The following is a 22,260-nucleotide window of genomic DNA, read 5'->3' on the forward strand; positions in this document are numbered from 1 at the left end:
TGTCAGACACCCACTCTGTTTTGAAGCAGAGATTCAGAGATACCAGTTAGATCAATTCCTACTGCTGAATTAATCAAAGAAGTGTTGCTTAAACTGTAGGAGTAGCTATAAGCTAATAAGCAGTCTGATAAAAACCTCCTGGAGTCTCTGAATTTTGCCTGAGCAAGGACTCTCAATTTTAGATGTGTAAGAGAGGAAAAACACTGGTAACTCCCCCTCCCTAGACAACCGAATGCTTAGCAGCCCAGTTTAGGAAGGGCACTGCTATTATGCAGTAGTGTTTGCTTGCATCTAGTGGTGGAAGAAAACCTTGAGCCTGCTACTGCAACCCTTACTTGCTCCAGAGACTCCCTGTTACTACTCCACCAGTCTGCCCTAAAACTAAGGTGGAACAGAAAATCTGTTTTCCTGCCAACTCTCTCCCTGTCTCTGCCTATCTTTTCTGATGCAATTGCCAATTAGATGAAACCACGGATATGATCATGTTTTAAATTGGGGGGAGGGGGAAGATGATCTGCATTAAGACCAAATTCAATTTCTAAATCTCCCCAAACAGCCGTTACTTGGCAGAAATGTTACCATTAACCTGTGCTGGAACAAAAACAGTGATCCAGAAGCTCTGTCACTGCTTAGTATCAGAGAAAAGTCACTCACAAAAGAGCAAGCTGTATGTTATTAATCCTTCCTTGGAATTACTCCTTGGACTTCAAATTAAATTATTTTCTTTCAAAATGGCCACTATTAACCTTTAATGCTCAGATTTTTATTCAGATCATATTAAACTGGACATCTACAGGGCAAAAAGTGCAATCATAGATTACATTTTGACATCTAGAACATACCACTCGGTGTCATGAATATATTTGTAAACAAAAAAGGAACAACAACAACAGCAAACAACAAACTAACCTCATTTTCAGTCCTCCTCATAGAAATGACTTTTCAAGCAGAGGCTAGACTGTAAGATTTATTGCTCCTAATCTCATTTTGCTACACTCATGCTTCATGCCTTACAGCAACACTGTTTTCCCAGCTGCATTCAAAATGACATGCTCAAGTTTACTGCCAGTTCTAAAAGCAAAAAACCAACCTACCAACCTTTTCAAAACTGAAATATGCATTCAGGGACAGCAACAGAGATTAATCTCACTAGGATTCTGGATTAGAAAGAGACCAATTAAATTTCCAAATACAAACCAGAATGGAGATGCTGACAGGAGGCTAATCTGCAAATTCCAGCAATGTAAGGTATGCTGTTAGACTGCTAAAAGTGCACTACTGGTGCTGAATGCAAGCTGCATGGGGCTCCAGTGCTTCCAGCCTCAACTGGACAGCAGTCAGCTCCATACCAGCAAAGGGACAGTCACTTCTCCAAGGAGGCTCTACATCTAAGTGGGATTTTTTAAGGTATCTGTTACATTTAAACTACTTTGAAAAGGAGTAGATTTTTTTCACATTAGCTTTCATATCCTCTTACCTAATTAGAGCCCTTGCCTTTGATAGCCAGCAAATATTTCCTCTTTGTTTTATTAAACCTTTGTTACAAATCAAGACAATGTACCATGTTTCTGAGTGTTCCCAAATCCCTGCAGCACATGTTATGTGACTGTAGTGCACCCACAATTAAGACCCACGCTTCACAGGAAGTGTCACATATTGCACAAGCACTACACACTGCTGATGACAAGTGTGCTGCTTTTGTTAAATGACACTTTACTGTGACAAAATTGAAATGTGCATACACTACAGATATGTCCAGGACTTCTTGTCCTTACAGTGACAGAGGACTAAGGGTATAAGCCAGCTTCAGTAAGGATAAAGCCTATTTCGTACTCTTTTACTGCAAACTCATGAGAGGAGAAAGGGTATCCATTTTTTAATCCTCTCCTCCACAACTACTTTTGCTAATCTTACCGAAACAACGCTCTCTATACAAGAAGGGCACAGCTTTTGCCACCATCAACCACTTACTTGGCAACACATTCTTTAGATTCACTGTCATTTTTCAGCTTGTGATAAACCACTGCACCCACTGCCAGGGGACCAGCATCGCCACAGAGGAAAGTAACTCTTCTGCCATTCAGATTGCGAAGGATTCTCTTCACATAATCAAGAGACCGCTGCAAATGGCTCTGGTTTTTCGTGACACGGTACAGTTGCAGATATAAAAGGGCAATGCCTGGAACAATCATATGAAACAGAGAAAGATTCATTTACTTTTCTTTCTGAATACATCATGTTTTCATCTTTATTGCCTCTCAAGCAGCAACTCTAATGCGAACAAGTATTTGATAAATTAAAAGATGTCAATCAAAGGTCCTAGCTTATGCAATACGAAAGCACCAGGTCTTCTATCTTGATCACATTTCAATTTGGATTATGACAAAAATCTGAATTTATCAGACTGAAACCCAGCTTAGACTCACAACTTGCAGAGCATGATGAAAATTCATGACACAGGCACTAAAGTCTGATGGAGAAATCACTAAAGCCTCAAAAACTTAGATTAACTATCATGTGTATGACCACGTACATCAACTGTACAATACTCATCTATTATATGCAAGAAATGTTTTCTTTTCCGCTTGAATTTTAAAAGGATCTTTTGATGAGTTATTGGATTCAGCTTGCCAAATTCTTTATAATCCTAAAATATATTTCTTAATAAGATTATGAGTTTCTACAAGTTAAGCTAGTTTGTAAAGGCCAGATAGCAAACAAGAGTCCTCAGAGAATGCTGGAAGGTTAAATCAAGCTTCATTCCATTAAACTCATTATGTAGCTTTCAATTAAAACAAAACCCAAACCCTAGGAATTGCAATAACATAGATTTCAGAAGTGAAACAAACCCTTTAAAATGGATATTTCTCGACCAATTCTAAGTGTACATGTGCATAAGCAAAAATTTACCTCCTGACAATGCTGCGACTCAAACTCCTCTTTCTGAACATGAAGAACATTTTTTTTCAAAAACAGGACTGAAGTGAAGAAGATGGAAGGCCCATTTAGATCCACAGAGAGGCTGCCCTTAGGGACTACAAGAGGAATAGTGCCATGAAAGTGCTAGTACATCCTCAGATGTTCTCTGGACCAGTCATTATCAGGTTTTTCCAAATGGCCCTAAAAGGAGAGCTGCAGAGCTTGGTTGGGCTGATTCAGTAGTGCAGGAACTTGTGAGCCACTACCCTTTTCTGCAGGCCATCAAGCAGCAACAGAAAAACATTGCCCCTACAGCTATTAGCCTGGCTGGGATTTCCATAACACTCTTTTGTAAATTGCAATAAAGTTGTAAATATTCAGGTTTGATCAAGGGGTGATAGGAAAGCAGCCCTGAGACCCAGGTCTCCCAACATTTCTTTCTGCAATATCTTTCAAGCGGCTCCTCCAAGGTATCTGGCATGTATAAACACTATCTGTATAAGCTGGATGGACTCTAACGTGAGTTTTATCGTTGTTAGGCACCAACAGTATACGCTCCAAGTTTTTAAAGAGCTCCCACAGAGTCTGAGTCAGTGCTCATGCCTGCTTGTCTAGACTTGGTACATGAAAAGTGGGACAGACATTTTCATTACTGTTTTTACCTTCCGATTTGCGTATTCCAGCAAAATGCTGCAATGAATGAGTTTGTGGAGAAAATATTTTCACCACATATTTAAAAAGCCCGATCACGTAAGTATTTTTATTCAGAGTCAATTCCACAGAAACCTTAAAAAAAAGTATATGATTTGACACAGATGTAGTTGGCAATAGGATGGAAAAACCCTGTTCTCATTAGACAATGTTACTTGCTCATCTATCTTCTTGTTCCAGCTAGTGATGGTTTTATTACTTTTAGCTTATGACTCATTTTTAGCATGCTCTGATTTATCAGCCGTAACTTCAGTTGTCAGTCACTGAGAACACTGTTCCCAGGGAGCTGTTTTATAATGTCAGTGTGAAAATGCCCATTGCTTGAGATCCTCTGCATTCACTTAGCAGACACTCATTTTTAGACCTTGAAATACATCTATCATTTAAGTTTGAGTTGTCTAAAACTTCCTCACCTATCCGCCCACAGCACCATCTGTATCAAAACATCAAGAAGAAAGGAAGGAAATTTTACACTTCCATAGCCAGAATTAAGCCCAAGCATGGGCAAGGCCTGGAGATTTTTTCCAGGCTGTTCCCCCACACGACACAAATATAACAGAACAAATCTCCTTAGGACGTATTTCAAACATGCTGTGCTAAAAGCTAAAGTATGTCTGAAGCATAAGCTAGACAGAGCAGGAATAGAATATGCCATTGTAATAGCAAAGTGGCACTTAAGGGGACAAGATGGAAAAGCGTTTTGGCAGCTTGAAGAGCAGTGGCCACATCAAGCTTGATGACTGCAAGCTCTGCCTAAGGGATGACAATGGCTTGCTCACATTTGGACAGCATCGGCGATATAATGCAGAAAGAACAATGGCAGCTAGCAATACTCAGCACTTGCATATGACTTTCATGTTCACACACTTTATAACCCTGCACCCCCAACCTCCATACTTCCCTTCCTCATGTGCTCATTTTATCATTTTTGCACAGGAAGAACAAGCAGAGCCAAACTACACATATTCCAGATTTTAAGGCTCTATGGTTCTGGACCCACAGCACCCTCTCTCTCAGTGATTAGAAGATGCTGCTACCATTAGACAAGCTAACTACCAGTCAGTTGAATGGAGAGAGGGGAAAATAATCCTTTCTAAGAAAACCTTAAAGGAAGAAGAGGTAAGCCAAAGAAGGAGTAGCCATAGAGAATATACTCCTTTTGCAAGATAAAGATGTCCAAACACAGAAACCAATTATCTCCCTATAACGAGATCCTGTGCACACTGAAGTCAACGGAAATCATCACAGACACTAGTGATCAAGCATCCAGAGTGAAAAGAAACCAACTCATACAAATGACTATGATACTAGAATACTTATGCAGATCCTGGGAGAATATCAGAACCTCCTCCTGGGAATAAGCCTCAGAGAGTCCCAACAACACCAAACACACATCATTCAAATTCCAGTTTTCTCACCAGTCCAGCCAGTATAGGCAGAACAGTCATGTGGATCTGCTGTCTTTAGTCCTTCCTCCATTTGCTGCAAAAGGTCCTTGATTTTTGTCTGGATCCGTTTTGAGAACTGAGCACTGACCTGAAAACAGGAGAGAGGAGAAAGAGAGAGTCAGAGAAGGAATGAATCCAAGAACGCAAGCCAGCTGTTGCACTGTTTTGTTTGAAAACAAACAAACAAACAAAATCCAAAATACATTACAGAATGGAAACTATATCTAGCAAACTGGCAGTGCCAAGGGGGTACATCTTAAGTATGTCTGGTTTAATGCATTCTGGTTACAAATTAGAGTAAGTTATTAGTATCTACATTAGACAGAAGAATTATCGGGGCTTGATCTGAAGTCATATGAAGTGCAGACATAGTGACAGTATGTAATTATTGCGTGCTGCTTCTCATTTCAGGCTCTTAATGCAGTAAGCAAAGCTTCCCTGAGCTAAGTAAAAAGTCAATAAAAGCAAACAGACTGACATGCTCCTGCTGCCACTCCGGGGGCCAATATTCTATTCAGGGTCCTGCTACCAGGACCATGCTATGGGTGAACACAGCTCACGGAACCTACAAACCCTGTGTAATAGCTGCTTCCTCTCATCACAAGGCTCTTGTGCAACCACTGTGGCACTATGGAGCTAACCATGGCTACAACAAAATAAATGTTTGTAGCTGAAAGAATTAAAGTTACACCATCTTCTTTAATGATGCAAGTAACATATCATCCATGAAGTATCCACATTCTCAAATCCAAAACTCTTTTAGATTTCCCTGTTTGTGATCACTACACAGAAGGCAAGTCTCCAAACACCTGTAAAATGCCCTTCCTCTCTTTCACTTCCCGCTCCTTCCTCTCCCCCAAATCCTATGAAGATAGGCATGCTTTAGCATGAGAGGAGTTTGTTAAATGCAGTATCCTTAACTATTGAATGACAACAACCTAGAAGAATGAGCTAGATGCAGAGATGATGAGTAAAAGGAGTTTGGCAGCTTCAGCTAATGCATTTACCCTTTGGCACAAAGTTGAACAAACTTTTGATTTTATTCATTTCTTGCTTTTCTTTTTGACCAAGAAAAGTTTACATAGATGCAGTACACGAAATACAATTCAGGATATTTTATTCTGGACAGCATTTCTCTCTCATTAAGGGTAGTATATGCCAAAATACATTATTGATTATTCTCTCAAGACTATGGAACCGCGCACTGTGGAAATAGTCAATTAACTAGAATTTATTGTCCTATTAACTTCCATGGGAAAGAGTGTTTATGAAATCATTCACAGAATCAGTTTTACATTTGCTGTGGGAACTTCAGATACAACACTCAAAAATATGTTATAAAGAGTACCAGTTGCTGATCAGCTTTTCATATTAACATACATATATGTCTAATAGTTTTTAATAGATAAGTAAAGCCTAAGGTCTAGGTTTACTTATACAAGAAGTTATCCACTATGGAGCTAGAGAAGAAGAAACAAACAATTCTTCCCTTCCTGGGCTACTGGAAAAGCTTTATCATTATCTGATAACTGCATCACTATGATAAAATAGAGATGTACCCAAACTTTACGGTACTCAAAAATATTTCCTGAATGTGCTCTTTTGCATCATCTATAGAAATCCGCAAATATATGGCATTTGTCATCCATGTCTTAGTTATCTAGGAACAGTTAAAAGAGAAATGCTCTAGGAACATGAAAGCCAGAAGAGTTTCCTCACTTTCCAAACCCAAGAGTCACAATGTGACGGCCACCAGCATCCAGAAAAATGGCATTATGCAATTTGGCTACTTGTCAGTTTACGCTCAGAATAAGCTAAACTTTCTTGAACAGTGCTTGATCTCTTTATTCTACTACTTGCTTCCCCAACCTGCTCCCAAATAACAGCTGGAACAAAGCAGACTAGTGAAGGCATAGTTTAATATTAAACACATCTACATTTATGATTCTCCACTAGGGATGGAGAAATTAGCTCATTAGAAAGGCAAGTTCTTGCTTGATTAAAACACATTCCAAAAGGGAAAGGGGTTCAGTTAAAAGACAGGTCCTGAATGCCATCATGCATCTGATGACTCAAAATACACCCCATTTTGTATCTCTGTTTAGAGTGGAAATTCAAATAAAAATCAGTGAATTCAAACATGCACTCCACAGGTTCACAAATCAGAAACCTAACAGGAATTACACAAGTTCTCTGAGACACTCCAAAGTTGCCAGGGTCAACGGTTCAAATCCATTTTATGATGGTGGCATGGAGGAGGAGAGGGAAGTCATATCACTCTGTCTCATGTCAAATACATACCACTCTAATCTGTCCTAGGAACAAGCTAATGCCACCTTAACCTTCTCCAATATAACTAGAAGTAGCAATCAAACACAGTAAGCATCTGATGTCTACTTTTTGGCCTTAGTATAGTATTAAGCATCTTTTTAATAGGAAGCCACAGTGCACACAAAAAACCCTGTTCTTTTAACTAGTTTACTCAAGTCTTAACACAAAGCCAAACCTTTCCCAAGGGCAGGGCTTCCCTCCTTCAAACAACAGTTAAGCCAAGGCTGAGGCATATGGTGAAACAGCATGAGGAAATCAGCCCTGACGCATCCAGGCTCACCACTCAGTTATCTGACAAAAGGAGCGAACAAAGGTTTCAGACTGTCAGGTGATCTACTCATTACACATCACAAGCCCACCGGTTATCTTTTTGTTCTGACAACATACCTGCTGTTACCAGATCAGAATACTTTTTATCAAATACAAATCAAGTTATTTAGAGGATGGAGAGAAAGACTAGGACTTCAGGACACCCAAGTTCTGCTCCGTAACCTCAGGCCCATAGGAATAATCTAGCCCAGGTTGGTGTTTCCCTCTCTCTAAAATGGGAATCATAACTTACCTATCTTAAGGGCTTAGAAAAGCAAAGATAAATGGATTTTTTTTATTATAATCATAATTATTTATCAGCCCAAAGGAAGCTACTCCCAAGTTTATGCTAGTGTGAATGGGTTATGAGTAGCAGCAAAGTTTTTCCCAGATACCTACTTCCTCTCCACTGCCTCCCTTTATTTGGTTGTTCTGAAGCTTTAACAACAGAATGGTGTCGTAGTTCATTTGGTAAGGTTCCACTATAAGCTTATAACAGACGTTTACATGCACCAGAATAAATTAATTAAATAAAGAAATGAATGTTGAAAGGTGGGTTTATAAAATTTATAAGCCTCCTTCAAGGAATCTTACAGCAGCATTACAGCTGAGCATAAAGCACACTAATTTGTGTCAAGTGCGGATTGATTTTCCTGAGAAGCATATTCATTTCAGAGGATGATTCCAGCTGGCATTCAGCCTTCTATGCAGGTGATTCTTGCTATTGCCATTCCTGTCAGGAAAAAGCAAAAACCAAGAAGCCTGAACCTCTGATCTGCAGTATCACACTTATTCCTGGTTCACAACAGACTGGGTCATAAAAGGGGCTGAAGAATATTTTTAACGAGTAGGCATGGCTCTCTCCAGGAATTCAAATGCTGCATTACTCCTGTGCTGCTAGAGGAAAAACAAACACTACCATCCCAAACACTACTCAGTTTTAGGTCAGCAAAACACAAAAACAGGAGCTAATCCCAGTAACACCCAACACTCCAAGAAACCCCAACCAGCAAAACCTCCCACCATACCATTTATCGTAACAAGAAAGACTCATTACCAGCATGAAACAGAAGCAGTGCAGAAAAATATGAGTATGTTGTTTTTGCAAATTACATGTTTTGTGATTTATTTAAATTGCATCATTTTTTCCACTGCAGTGAGTTGGTATGCACATTGGACAAACCTATGTCGCACTCCAAAGCCTTTTAAAGGCAATGACAGTGTAAGGAATATGAGTATATATAATACCATTTATCTTTGACACCAATGACAAGATGTCCAGATTACGTTGTCCTTGTTAGCAACACCTGTTTCTCCTATCTGCTCTTTCATTTGCAGGCTTCCTAAAAGAACAAAAATGCTTTTTTTGAAACTCAGCACTAACCTTAAACACACACGCACAAAAACCATTACAGCACTACAAATAATAATCTCCTAGAATAAACGCACATTTCACTTTCAGTTGATATTACTACAAAACATCAGTATTAACTGAACTACTTCTCCATTACAACCATATCCAGCTTTACAGTTCTGATTTTACAACAAACCAGCACCAGGCTAGGCAATAAGCAGCTGTTATTCATGTATTTTATATTACGATTTTAGTTAGATAAATATTTAAGAGAAATCTCTAACTTCAGATTTGTAAGTTTAAGTAAGGCATGCACATTCAGCCTAGATATCACACTGTTCATTTAAGTCTGACGATGCAACTGAAACACCTCACGGCATTCCTGTTGTTGTTTGAAGCAGTAATTTGTTTGACAGACAAACAATGAGTTATTTCATTTGCTCGTTCCAAAGATACTTAGATACCAATGTGTTTTTCAAAAATACTCCTCAGCATTTATTTGCATCCTGACATGTCTCTGGTAAGTAACTTGCACAGACTCATGGCAAGAGAATGGAGACCTGAGTTCAGTTTCCTTAAGAGTAGCCAAGCTATCGGTCTTTCTTCCCATCATCGGCTCCCAAAACAACAGCTGTTTTGCAATTAATACTATTTTACTGTCATGCTTTTCTATTTTATCTCATTAGCTTTTCTGGGGACTGATGCTATGTGCAAAACTAAACTGAAGGAAGAAGTGATTGATTATGCAGAAGCAGCAAGGAGATGGCCTATACAGTGCTGCCTATTGAATAAGGAAAACACATTTTTATGTCATCTTAGTTCCAATCAGGTTAAGAAGAAGAGATATTTTCAGAGAGAAGTGACTTTAATGTTGGTGATGTGCAGAATAGAAGAAAAGATGAATACAATGCTGGGTTTTCCTTCTGGGTTTTCTGAAATGTTCTTTGCAGTTCAGAAAGAAGAAAATAAAGCTCAAGGTAGCACTGCAGTAAGGACTCATTCAACAATCAAATTTATGTCGAAGATTAGAAAAGGGACACAACAGATACTTGTAAGGGAGAACAGAGGGGGAAAAAAAAAACCCGCAGCTCTACTGAAACATGAAATCCTATCCTTACTGAAATCAGTGGGAACTTTGCCACTGCCTCTAGGGAGCCAGGGTTTCACACACTATGCTCTGGAGCATAGGTTTATTGAAACAGGATGAAATCTCATGCTCATCTCCACAGAGTTCCTGCAAGAGCAGATGGGAAGGAATGGCAGTAGGATTCCAAGTGCAGAATCCAACAAGATCAATTAGGCAGTGACCTACCTTTTTATTCAGCAAAACAAGCATTACTTTGTTCCTTCCTACAACAAAAGTTTCTTACAGCCCCAAAAGCAGTTCTTGGGTTTTTTTAAATAGCAGATATTAAGAATTCTCATCACTAAGCCACTGAAACAGCTGATAACAACTCTCTGCTTCTACTCGATTAGGTCCTTCCAGAAATGAATGCCAGTTCTGTAAGACCACATACTTAATGATTTAAAATCATTAGGAAAAGGCTTTAAATGCCTAGATGAGATAAAAGTGTGCAAAAACACAGCTCAAAAATACAGCTAAGAATGGACAAGCCTAAGGCCTTGAACCTAGCAATCCATTCAAGTTGCAAAAAGAATTGTTTAAAGCATGTAGGCAACAACAGGACTATGTTTCTAATACCTCTGGGTGTATAAGGAGCTAATTGTCTCACTGTTGATAGGTTGCAAAAAGAAAGCCGAAGATTTAGATCATCATAATTAGTCATCGGAAATTTTCAGTTTATTGATAACAAAAAAGAAATGTGATTTACAGATGCAGAGGAACATTATCCCATGTTTTTGAAAACAGAGACTGACAAAGCAACAGGCAATAGGAAAAGCACTAATCCTCCAGGTAGCCTGACACTTATGTGCTACTTCTTGGAATCTGACAAAAAAAAAATCCAAGTCCACTGTGAATAGGATTTAAACTCATTCACTACACAAAGGTGTCCACCTTAGTGGGGACATTTTTAGAGGGTCTTTAAGTTTTAAAAAAAGAAAAAAAGAAAACGCCCAAACCTCTCCCAAGACTATCTGAATTATTTTGAAGCATAGAAAACAGGTATATTCTACATATTGACCTTGATGGTACATCCCCATTGTGTGGTCAGACCCAAAACTATACGTATTAGAAATTCATTTGTTTTCACCAAAAATGAGTACCTATTATTGCACCTGTTCAGGCAACTAGCCAAAATGACAATTCATTAACAATCAAGTCTGATAGGTCAAATTAGAAACTGGTGAAGTACAGATGGACATGAGACAATTTATTCAGAACTTGGGTTTTGACTTAAAAGAAAGCATTTTCCATCACAACTGGTACACTGAACAGACTTAAACAAGTGCTTGGAGTATTGTTCTGAATAATCAGAGAGCCTTTCAGTACAAAAGTGTCAGAAAAGTGCTAAGTGGCACTTTGATGCTGGTGAACAGTTTAGGAAAGTAGCTGCTTTTTTTCACAAACTGTGTAGACTGACTTTCAGTACCATGAGTTAGTAATACACAATGAAGTACAATAAAATGATTTTCAGACTGAATTTTGACCAAGACTCCCAACAAGAAAACTTTCCCTCAACAGAAACATGATTTTCAGTACTCAAGAATCACAATGTGATGCCAGGAAATGGCCAAAAAAATGGCAACACCAAGAAATGCAGCTACCCCATCCTACTACTCACCAGCAGGCAAAGAAGTGGGAAAAAACATTTACTGGCCTTGGTGCCTCCAGTGCAATGAGTGATATGATTCCCATTAATGTAGGTGGTTGCAGAATCATCCCCAGAAGAGACAGAGCTTGCTGCTCTCAATGAGACAACTGAAATGCCCAGCTAGACAACCCAATAAATATAGAAAATACAGACCTCAAGGAGGGGAATGAATAATAAGGCAATAGGAAAGAACTTCAGACTTCTTTTTTTTTTGCATATTTTACAAGAAAAGGAAGACTGAAAAGCCACTCAAAGGAATGACCCAAACTAACAAGATACTCAGAGAACACCAAGAAACTGAACACCATTAAACCACCCAAAAGCTATTCTAATTAAGTATTCCTTATCCCCATAAAGCAGTGATCTTTGCCCTTTAAGCATCATTAGCTTTCAAACAGGTTCCCTGCAAGGAATTCTCTGCAAAACCTAATTAAGTACACTATGTACACTTGTAAGAACACACAACCTTTTACTAATATCCTAATAAGGTACTAATACCTACTAATAAGGACAATTTTTTCTCAATAAGCTTTATAAGAAGTTACTATTTGGGCTTGCTAGTGATTTATCATAAAACTTGAATCCAATTCAGTGCTATCAAAGAGCAGTGTGATTCCACAACTAAGTCAGGCAATCTTAAACTGAGGATTGGGATGTGCTAATGTCTTGACACCAGGTCTCGGCAGTTGTGCAGTTCTTGCATATAAACAACATCTGTACCAGGGACCCCGGGCCCAGAGTGGCTTCTAGTGGCTACCCCTGAATGACAAGGTAAGACTGCCTGTCTGCAGTTCCCAAGTCATATCAGGCTTGCAGACAGTTTGAACATGGCTTCCAGTTCACATATGACTACACTACGTGTTAAATCACAGAGCTAAGGTGACTCACTGGACATTGGGTAATCTGAGGCTGACATCAGTAGATCACAAACACTTGTGACCCTCTCTGGTGAGCCCTTCCCACCCTTTCCATTCCCAAGGAATCCATCACCCATTTTGTAGCTCTCTGGCACACAAAGGTTTCAATAAATGGCTTCTGAATCGGGAAAACTGGCTACCACTGCTTTATGTGAGTCTGCACAGACATTATCAACCTCAGCTAATGGACAACATAATGCCAACAAGTCAGACATTAATTGCAGATAAAGTTGCCTCTGTTCCAGTCCAGGTTGAAAGGGAGAGCAAAGCACAACACTGCTCAGAAGGGTTACTCTTTCGGTTCCCAACCTGCATTAGCCGATACCCTAAGATTACAATGCTTAAGAATAGGTGAGTTTATAACTAGAGTCTCCTGTAATGCAAGGAAAAATATCTGAAGAACATTTGCTATTCAAATATTAATACTTTCCCCCAAAAATAATGAATTAAATGAAACAAATTGATTTTTTTCAGAACGAGGGAATATGTTTTGTTATGAGTTTATGGCCATCTATTCATTCCCCTGTCCCCCCACAACATTTCCATTTTTAAAACTCTTAGAACATTCCAAGATAACGTGTAGGTTCTTTTTTAAGCTATGGTCCATGTCAAAAGGAAAAGGGCTGCAGGGTATATACTTATTTAATTGAAAGATGTAAACATTTTTAAACAAAGACAAAGTCCACAGTATTTTCAGGGTAAAGAAATCCAAGGGAGGAAAAGCATATTTCAGCTAAATGAGCACAGCTCACCTGGATAACTGCAGTATCTACTGTGCCTGCTTATAAAAAGGCAAATTGGCAAGACATGATCTTGTTTGCTCTTCTCCTGTTCCCATACGTTACAGCTTCCTGCACTGTATCTTACGCATACAAACACACACTTGCATATGCAGTGCTTTACCCCAATTTTCTCACATTTCAGACAATGACTTGGAGAGTTTTTTGTCCTTTTATCAACTGGAGGAATTTTAGATGGCAATTGGGGCAGCTTATGAAATCAAATGGAGGAATTAATAATGCATTGCCTTCCATGACAACAGCAGAACCCTGTACAGTTTCAGTTGTCATTATATGAGTCACACAATTCTCACCACTCCACGTAGCAGCAGATGGGCACTGAGGGCTTCTGAAAGCTGTTTTCATTTTTAGGAGACTTATGCTACTGTATAGAGCACTTTACAGAACCATCAGACTCCCAAACCTGCGTAACATCCTTTTATCTTCAGAGCAGTTTCAGGCAGGCAAGAGCTTTCTCTGACAGGACTGGAGCCTCTCAAATGCAAAAAATAGCCCAAAAAGCATATCAGGAAGTCTCAAAGAAGTGAAGGTAGTATTAGGATTGACAATATGCAAATGATGCCAACAACACAAATATGCACGGATATACTCATGTTCATGTTCTGTGATCTGCTTTCTTCAATGACATGCACAGAGTTGGAAAAATTCAGAGAAAGCCTACTGAAAGTTCCTGTGGTTATTCTGCTTTAATGAAGTACAGAATATGACTTGTTTTTCCAGAAGAGCTTTGCTTCATACTTTTGAATTTAACAAAGCCCAGAAACCACCTTTTATCAAATACACAGCTAAACAGGTGCTCAGAGATAATTTTACGAATAAAGCTGCACACTCAGTTGCCAACTGCCACATGTTAACAATAAGAAATGCCACCCACTGTTGATGCTGGAAAAAAAAAATTAACATACGCTATTAAATAGCATGCACCTCTACATCAAAGCAGAACACACATTTCTAACACAAATCAAGGGCTAGAAATTCTTGATTAATCTAAGCTGTAGAACTCATTTCAGTTCTATCACTGAGGAATGTCATTAGTTCTGAATTTGGATTTCTTCAAGAATTAAATTTGAAATAAGTCAGACTCAAACTATTCTGCAGTACAGTTAGGAGTCTTTAAAAATTTTTGTATGAAGAATGTTCAGCTTCTTCTGAGACCTGTTCTCATTTTTGACAGGCCAATAGCTCTTGTCAAGCTAAATCAGCAGCACGTGAAAGCATATTTTCTCTTAAAAAATGGATATAAAGTATGGGATCAAAACCAGGTACATCAGAAGACATATTTGCCTACATAAGATTTTAGAAGAAAGCTTCTTGGTATGTTTTTCCTAATTTAACAACATACAGCTAAAGGTAGTGTGTCACCTCCCCTCTGCCTCATCATACTTGGTATCATTTTATATACTGCACCAGATATAAATGAATAAAGAAACTACAATTCTCTTTCACAGAAATTTAGCTTTATGAAGACTGACTACACTACCAAGCATTTTTGTAAAAACAGATCAGATTTTACTTCCAAATCTACCCCTATTTTCTACCCTTTTCAAGTGCCAGCTTCATCTTTTGATGGCAGCAATTAGCCGTAACAGTAAGACACCAATCCCGCAAAGTATTCCTTTTTTTGCAGTCGCTGCCTAGCCATACACTTTAAAGCCCATAGCTTTATAAACTTCAGTTCCAACTGAAGTCAAACCTTCACCTGCCTCACCGTAAATGTCAACTAATATTGTTTTACGCATTGTTACAATGCTGAAGAATTTATGCTTTTAGAAGAATGGTACTCTCACAGTTGGGCGTTACTGTCACTGTTCCACATTATAAATAAGTCAAGATAATTACTTCTCACCACAAGCAGGAAAATACAGAGCTGAAATTAAAGGCTTTCTTTTATTCACCCAAGGACACAGGCAAGCAAGTTAGAAAAGTCAGTTTTACATCCAGGGCATTCGTGCTTCTTGCAATGTCACCATGCAGTATTTTTCATCTAAAAGATGGTGATGCAGCACAGGGCAGCCCAGCAGTACTGAAAGACTGTTCAAGGACTAAAAACACAGAAGATCCACAACTAAAGTCAACCTATGTGATAACGGGCCAATTAGTTTCCGTGTTTAAAGCATAAAACGCATTCTGAAGAGCAGAACAGCTCTCCAAAACTGTATGGTGACAAGAACACAAGCAGAAGAGGAAGACTGTGAGCATGTTGTGATTATAGCCATTAGACAGATCTCCTGCTCGTTCAAACCATCTGTCAGGTATTTATCACAGCTCAAGCAATGTACACTGAATCTAGAAAGGTTTCCAGAAGTACTTTATGTGTGCATTTAAGTAAACACATGCCTGAAAGTCACTATTGAATAGGATGGTCTAGCATCATCCAAAGTGTGGGTGTTGCTGCCACCCCTCTGAAGAAAAATTCATCTTTTCTAAAAATAGCATTAGCTGAAGCATTGCAGGGAAGGTGAGAGACTGGGAGACAACAGCTGGCTTCACAGTGCTTCTCTTCTCTGCACACTTTCACTAGTAAAACTCGAACAACTTGTAAGTGGTGCTACAGAAATGCAGCAATAATTTCAAAGCAGGCAGTGCTACCTTTTGGCCTTGCATCCACTGACACTGCGTTCACTTATGCCCAGAAAAAAGAGGGAAAAAAGGCGCTTTTGACAGTTATTTCATTAGATTCAAGTCACAAAGGTGTTTAAAAGCTAGGCTGAATCAGCGCGGAACTCCCACTCCTTCTTGCAAATAACCTCACCCAATCTTCCCTCTGAGGAGCACTGAAGTGCCCTCTCTCTGTCCTACCACCCGTGCTAACAACGCGACCATTTTGACAGCGAAAACACAGCCAGGGGCGGAGGCGGCGGCTTCCGTGAGGCTCGCCTCTGCGCGCCCAGACGAAGCAGGCACACGCAACGAGGCCTGCCGACGGCCGCGAGGGGAGTCCGCGGCTCCCGGCGGCCGGGCCCAGGAGTGCGCCCTCGCCGAGCGGCCTCCCCGCCTCCCGGCTGAGCCCGCCCAGGGCGGCCGGGGCCCATCCCCCTCCCCGCGGAACTCACCTTCCCGTCGGGGCCGAAGGGGAGGGACTCCTCCTCCAGGGGAAGGGGCGCCCTGTCCCGCTGGGTGTCTGCGGCGCTGGCGGCGGCTCCGTGCGGCTGGTAGTCCGCATACGGGTTGGCGAACGCCCGCTCCTCCATCTCCGCCTCACCGCCCAGCTGCAGCCTCAGTCTCTTGGACATGCTCTCTCCCATCGCAGCCGGCCCCCGGCCCGCCTCCCCGCACGGCAAGCCGGCGGGGACACACTCCGCCCCGCAGAGCGGCGAATTACGGCAACGCGAGCGCCGCGGCGGGGAGCTGCCCCCTGGCTACAGCCGCCGCCCGGCGGCTGCCGGCGCGGGCAGAGGCGCGGCCGCCGGCCCCGCGCGAAGTGGCTGGGGTGGCAGGGCGCGCAGCCGCTGGCGCATCTGGGCAGCCTCAGCGCCCAGGTGCCGCCGCCTCCACCCCCCAGCCGCCAAACCCCAACTTCGGGAAATAAAACGGGCAGGATCCCGCGGCGCGGCGCTTCCCCGTGTGCCTCTCAGCGAGCGGGAGGCGACATCACGCCCGCAGGGTCTCAGCGCGGCCAGCCCCCGACGCCAGCCCGGGCGCCCTCCTCGGGGAGAGGCGGACCGCCTGCCCGCCCCGCCTGGATGGCACCCTGTGAGCCGCCCCCGACCTCCTCATCGTCCCCCAAACCGCCGCCACCCCCGCCCGTCCCCCCGGCCGCGCGTCAGGCTGTCAGGCGGCTGCCGCCAGCCGCACACCGGGCTGCGAAACGGGGCCCCCGCCGGCTCCTCCCGCCTGTGCCCCCGCGGCGGGCAGAGACCGTCGCCCGGCTCATGTCAGAGCAGCAGCAGCACCACGAGGGGGAAGGACAGCCCCAGGAAAAGGCAGTAGACCACCAGCTCCTTCACCCGTGTCATCCGCAGCCTCCGGCGAGCCGCACTCATCCGGACCGCCGCGGCGGGAGGCAGCCGTCAGCCCCCGGGCGCTGCGGGGCGCCCCTCGGCGAGCGGCGGCCACAGCCACGGCCCCGCCGCGCCCGCCCTGAGGGGAGGGAGGCAGTGATGGCCCCCAGCGCCCGCCCTGAGGGGAGGGAGACGGCGACAGCCCCCAACGCCCGCCCTGAGGGGAGGGAGGTGGCGGCGGCCCCCAACGCCCGCCCCGAAGGGAGGGGAGGGGACGGCCCGCCCCCGCCCAACGGTCGCTGTGAGGGGAGGGAGGGGGCGCCCAACGGCCGCCCTGAGGGGAAGGAGGGGGGCGCCCAACGGCCGCCCTGAGGGGAGGCCGCGGCTGCCGACGGCTGCAGGCTCCCTCCTTCCCTCGTCCCACCTTCGGTCTATAATTTTATTCTTGCGGCTTATTGCGGCTCTCGTGACTGCTCACGCTTCTCTCCCTACCGGGCTCTTCCCAACCTGCCTTCAAAAAGCCAAAACATGAAGAAAAGCGAACCCACAGCACCAAAGCGGTGCGCCTATGGGAGCAGACAGCGCGCAGCCTTGCCGGGCGTGATCCTCACAGCTCCCGCTAGCCCTTTGCTGGGCCTAGCCTTTTCTTCCCTCAGGTTTTTTTCCACACATCCCTCCAGGGCCTGTTATCTACTCTCCAGTTCAGCTTTCCACATAGCTGTTCAGGAACAGCCTCATGCCTGGGCCGCTTCCAGGAGGGGTGTTCGGGTTTATTCGGGGTGTCAGGGATGTGGAGCGGCCTGCTGAAACACTGCCACCGCTCGCTGGGCTGGGGGCAGGCAAAGTGGGGCCCTGGCCTTGGCCCCTGCGCCGGGGTAGGCGTGCGCGACCGCATGGTGCGGCCAGGCTGTGGGGAGGCAGTGCATTTCCACAGAGGAAGTAAAACCCCAGAACTCTGAGGGAAGGGCCAGGCCTGTTTTGTGAATAAATAATTGAATTTTGCTTTAGGAGAAATAGTGGCTTCATCCTGCGGGGCGAGCAATGTCTTCGTTTCTCGCTGAAATCCACTTCTGAGGTGGTCTGAATGCCAAGGCTCCAATTTTTGTAAATTAAGTTGGTGTCATTTCATGAATACATGTGTCAAAAGCTGAGAGAAGAGCTCCATGTGAGCAAGTGCAGTAAAATAACTAAGGAAAAATGCCTTTCTATTGTTTTAACAACATTATTTAAATAGTACATGCTGGCATTGTCATAGTTTTGAGGAATTCCTATCACATACTCCGTTGCCCTCCATACTGTATAAACATGTTGCAAAAAGCCTACAATGTAACCAACATAACGTACAATATTTTGTAAAAATACAGACACAGAGAGGACAAAAGCCTCATTCTAACATTATCCTATTAAATATTTACTTTGAGCTATGCCATCACTTTTGATAGCAATTGTAAGCTAGCCAGACAGTAAAGCTCTGATTCAAATCCTGGATACTGTGCAGACTTATTGATCTTTAGTTTTATGCACTGAGTAATTCTATTGATATTAAAATACATATTCAGTGTGTAAGATTAAATATATGTGAAGCCTGTCACAGCACTGGCTTTTGTTTACAGTTACTTGTAGATATATATGCATGCTTACAGCTGTGAAAAAAATAATGTCTGTTATCTCAAGGCATGCTATGAATTTTAGGAAATACTTCCTTTGTTTTATTTATTTTTAAAAGTTGAACTGATGACAAAGGAAAAATTGCAAGCGTCTTGTCATACAAAAGATACTGCATGCTTGCTCTGGAAGAAAAAATAGCCATCAATTCAAAAATTACAAAACTTATAGAATATCCTTTCTGTAATCATTTACAAAAAATCAAAACATACTATCTTACTTATGGAAAGGCCTTACTTATGGAAAGACACTGCTGCAGTATAACAAATTTCCTGCTATTGACCTACTCAATCTAACAAAATCAGACAGATCTTTGTATCTACAGCATTACATGAAATTTATCTTCCATCTGGGGGTGTGTGGAAACTGCTGTTTTTTTCTTGAAACCCTTATTCTGATGAAAAGCTACTTTTCTCACACTGAATTCACAAATAAATACAATAGAAACATAATGTAAGATTAAGAGATGAAATAACTTGTGATTTTTGCTGGGATTTATGAAATACTAATACTTCAAAAGTATTAAAATATACCACATTGTTGATTCTTATTAATTGACAGTGTTGGTTCTCATTAATGGACTTGATACCTACATGTCTTTTCTCTTTAATTGAAGTCTTTTGTGCTGTGTTCCTGAGCCTGAATGCGTAAATGCAAAACTTTTTAAAGAATCTTTTGCCTCTATGTAGATGTTTTGCTAGGCAAAGAACATGTTTTCATCTGAAAGGGCGTCCTGCCTCTCAGATGTGCTTCTATTTTCTATTGCATCTACGCTCCATGAATCAAAATGATGGGAATATAAAGGCTGAACCATCCCAAGTGGTATCTGCTCAGCTCCTACAGATGAGGACTAAAGGGTGCTCCATGGTACCTTGCAAGAGTATGTCCTTCACTTCCTTTGGAGCAGTTGGTTTGAGGATGGAGTGGTGTGCATCTCCTGCCTTTGCTTTTTTTTTTTATTATTTTACTGTTTGGTGTTTCTGTTTAATACCCTCTTGCTCCTGTGGACCTCAGATTTCTGAGGCACTTGCTCTATCTGTGTTCATCATACTTCAGGTGTGTTGTAATGTTTCTTGTTTAGTGTTAAGCATACAAGGCCTTCTTTTGTTCTCAGCAAATGGCATATAGTTCAAAAGACTTTTAGGGTTTGTTCAGCTGGTGAGTTTTCTTTTTATTCTTTTTACCCTGATGCATGCATGGCTCCCACAGCCTGAATGGGAATCATGGAAGAGGAGGAAGGAAAAGGGTTAGGCTGAATGAGGTGACAACCTTTAACATAAATTTTAAACAAGGTATCAATTCAGATCTTTCCATCCCTAGGGGAAAGAGCAAGAGGCCTTGCCTACTGAAATCATGATTTTCTGGTCATTTCCACCCAGAATACATCTAAATGTTCCTGAAAGCAGTGGCCCCTCATCCTTTCTTCCCACTTCAGCTGTGTGCTGCTGCAACCTACATCCTGCAGCATTGGCAAACTTGCAGCCCTGCAGCAGGGCCTATCTACTTGAAAGCTGTCCTTTTCCTTTTGGTAATGTAGGTGCAATTGCAATGAACATTTAACCAAGGCCTGATTCCTACTTAGATATCAGTTTCTTCATGTAAATCATGAAGATTTTTGCTTAAAAGATTAAGGGGCTAATCCTTCTTTACACAGGAGGAATTCATAAAACCGTTTATTTTCCTTCTTCTGGCCTCTCCCTTCCTCTAATCCCCTTTACATCCTGCAATGTCTGATAATTGTGCTCTGGATGGGGCCAGTGCCAATTTTTAAAACCATAAAATAAAGTATCTAGTACCTTTTGGGCCAGGACTAAATAATCATAATCCATGCATTGACCATTAATGATGTTGTGGTCTCCCATGCAGTTTGCTGTTCGATTCCCAGTGCACTTAATAAATTACCACAACTAACAAGGAGGGAAAGAGCTTTGCATGTCACAGAGTCGACCCGCCCACGGCTAGTACACAGCAGTCCTTTATGCTATACCCCACGAGAGCTGCATGATATTGGAACTTGGTGTGGCTCACAGAATGAGTGTGAGCAGCCATCAGAAATCTCTGAAGCACTAGCAGTGACATGTCTAATGATTCCTTCAGCAGCTGTGCTCATTCTTATTACACCGTAATAGCTCTTCTTTATTTCTGTGTGCAATGGCTTCAGTTATGTGCAAGCAACAGCCCTGCCCATGTTTTGTTCAGTGGAGACAGGATGATGAGTATGTGACTTCAGTACCCACAGTAAACAGCCTTGTAAATTCTGGGAAACCCATGTAGGAGCTGACACTAATTTCATTTTATCTCTAAATAGAGGCCTGTGAGATTCAGCTGAAATTAGCTGAGAGAAGTGAGGGCTTCAAGAATGGATCCTGCCAAAGTGCTATGTGAATAATGAAGGACCGGTCTGTTTTTTCATGTGGAAAAATAAGGTAGGGCAATTTCTAAGGTGGTATTAATTAGAATAGCACTTTAATGGAGATAGAGCAAGTTTACACCTGCTGAGATTCAAGGATCATACCTTTATTCATCATAAAAAGTACAGTCTGTCATATGGACGTTTTCTTTCTCTAGTTCTCTCCTCTTCAGACTACACTTTTCTATGCTGCATCCTTTGTGCTTGGTGGAAAGCCTTCTCCTCTGGCACTAAGTAGGCCTACAATAGCCTATAAGAACTTCCTAATTGCCTCTTCACCATTACTGTCCCCTCCCCTTCTCTGTACTTCCTAATTTCTTCCTTTTCTCCACCACTGTTTAATATTATGATCTTCAGCTAAACTGTTTAGAACTGTGTAGGCCTAATAAACTGTTGGGGGACTGATTCTTGTGATGACCATGATATTCTGAAATAAAATTGGAAGGATCAGGCTTTGCATTTTAATTGCATTGTACTTAGCAGACTTTGAACCAAATTCAGCCCTGTATATAATAAATTCAGCTTCATGTAAAGTGCATGAAAGTGCATGAAAGAATGAGCTTGAATAGTATGTTATATCACACTGCTTTTAGTAGCAACAAGTTTCTCTGGCTGCTGTAAATAACTGGTCTCTATTATAGCATAATCTTGCTCTTTGAGATCTCAAAGATTTCTGTGAGT

General features: G+C 42.0%; 1 protein-coding gene across 3 annotated transcripts in view; it reads right to left on the bottom strand.

Moving 5' to 3' along the window:
• Positions 1-17,713, bottom strand: part of LANCL2 (LanC like glutathione S-transferase 2) — a 51,577-nt gene extending 33,864 nt beyond the window's left edge. For 2 of the 3 annotated variants that reach the window (XR_003262348.2, XM_026121415.2), the window contains exons 1-3: positions 16,617-17,713; positions 5,049-5,166; positions 1,972-2,179 (exon numbers count right to left, since the gene is read on the bottom strand). Coding sequence is in view for 2 of the 3 variants with exons in the window: in XM_026121415.2 (XP_025977200.1) it covers positions 1,972-2,179; positions 5,049-5,166; positions 16,617-16,808 (518 nt within the window). In the remaining variant the exon portion in view is untranslated. The remainder of the gene's footprint in view (positions 1-1,971; positions 2,180-5,048; positions 5,167-16,616) is intronic. The other variant, XM_026121413.2, reaches the window with a different exon arrangement.
• Positions 17,714-22,260: the final 4,547 nt, after the last annotated feature.

Source organism: Dromaius novaehollandiae, chromosome 2, assembly GCF_036370855.1.
Source record: "Dromaius novaehollandiae isolate bDroNov1 chromosome 2, bDroNov1.hap1, whole genome shotgun sequence".
Classification (NCBI taxonomy): Eukaryota; Metazoa; Chordata; class Aves; order Casuariiformes; family Dromaiidae; genus Dromaius; species Dromaius novaehollandiae.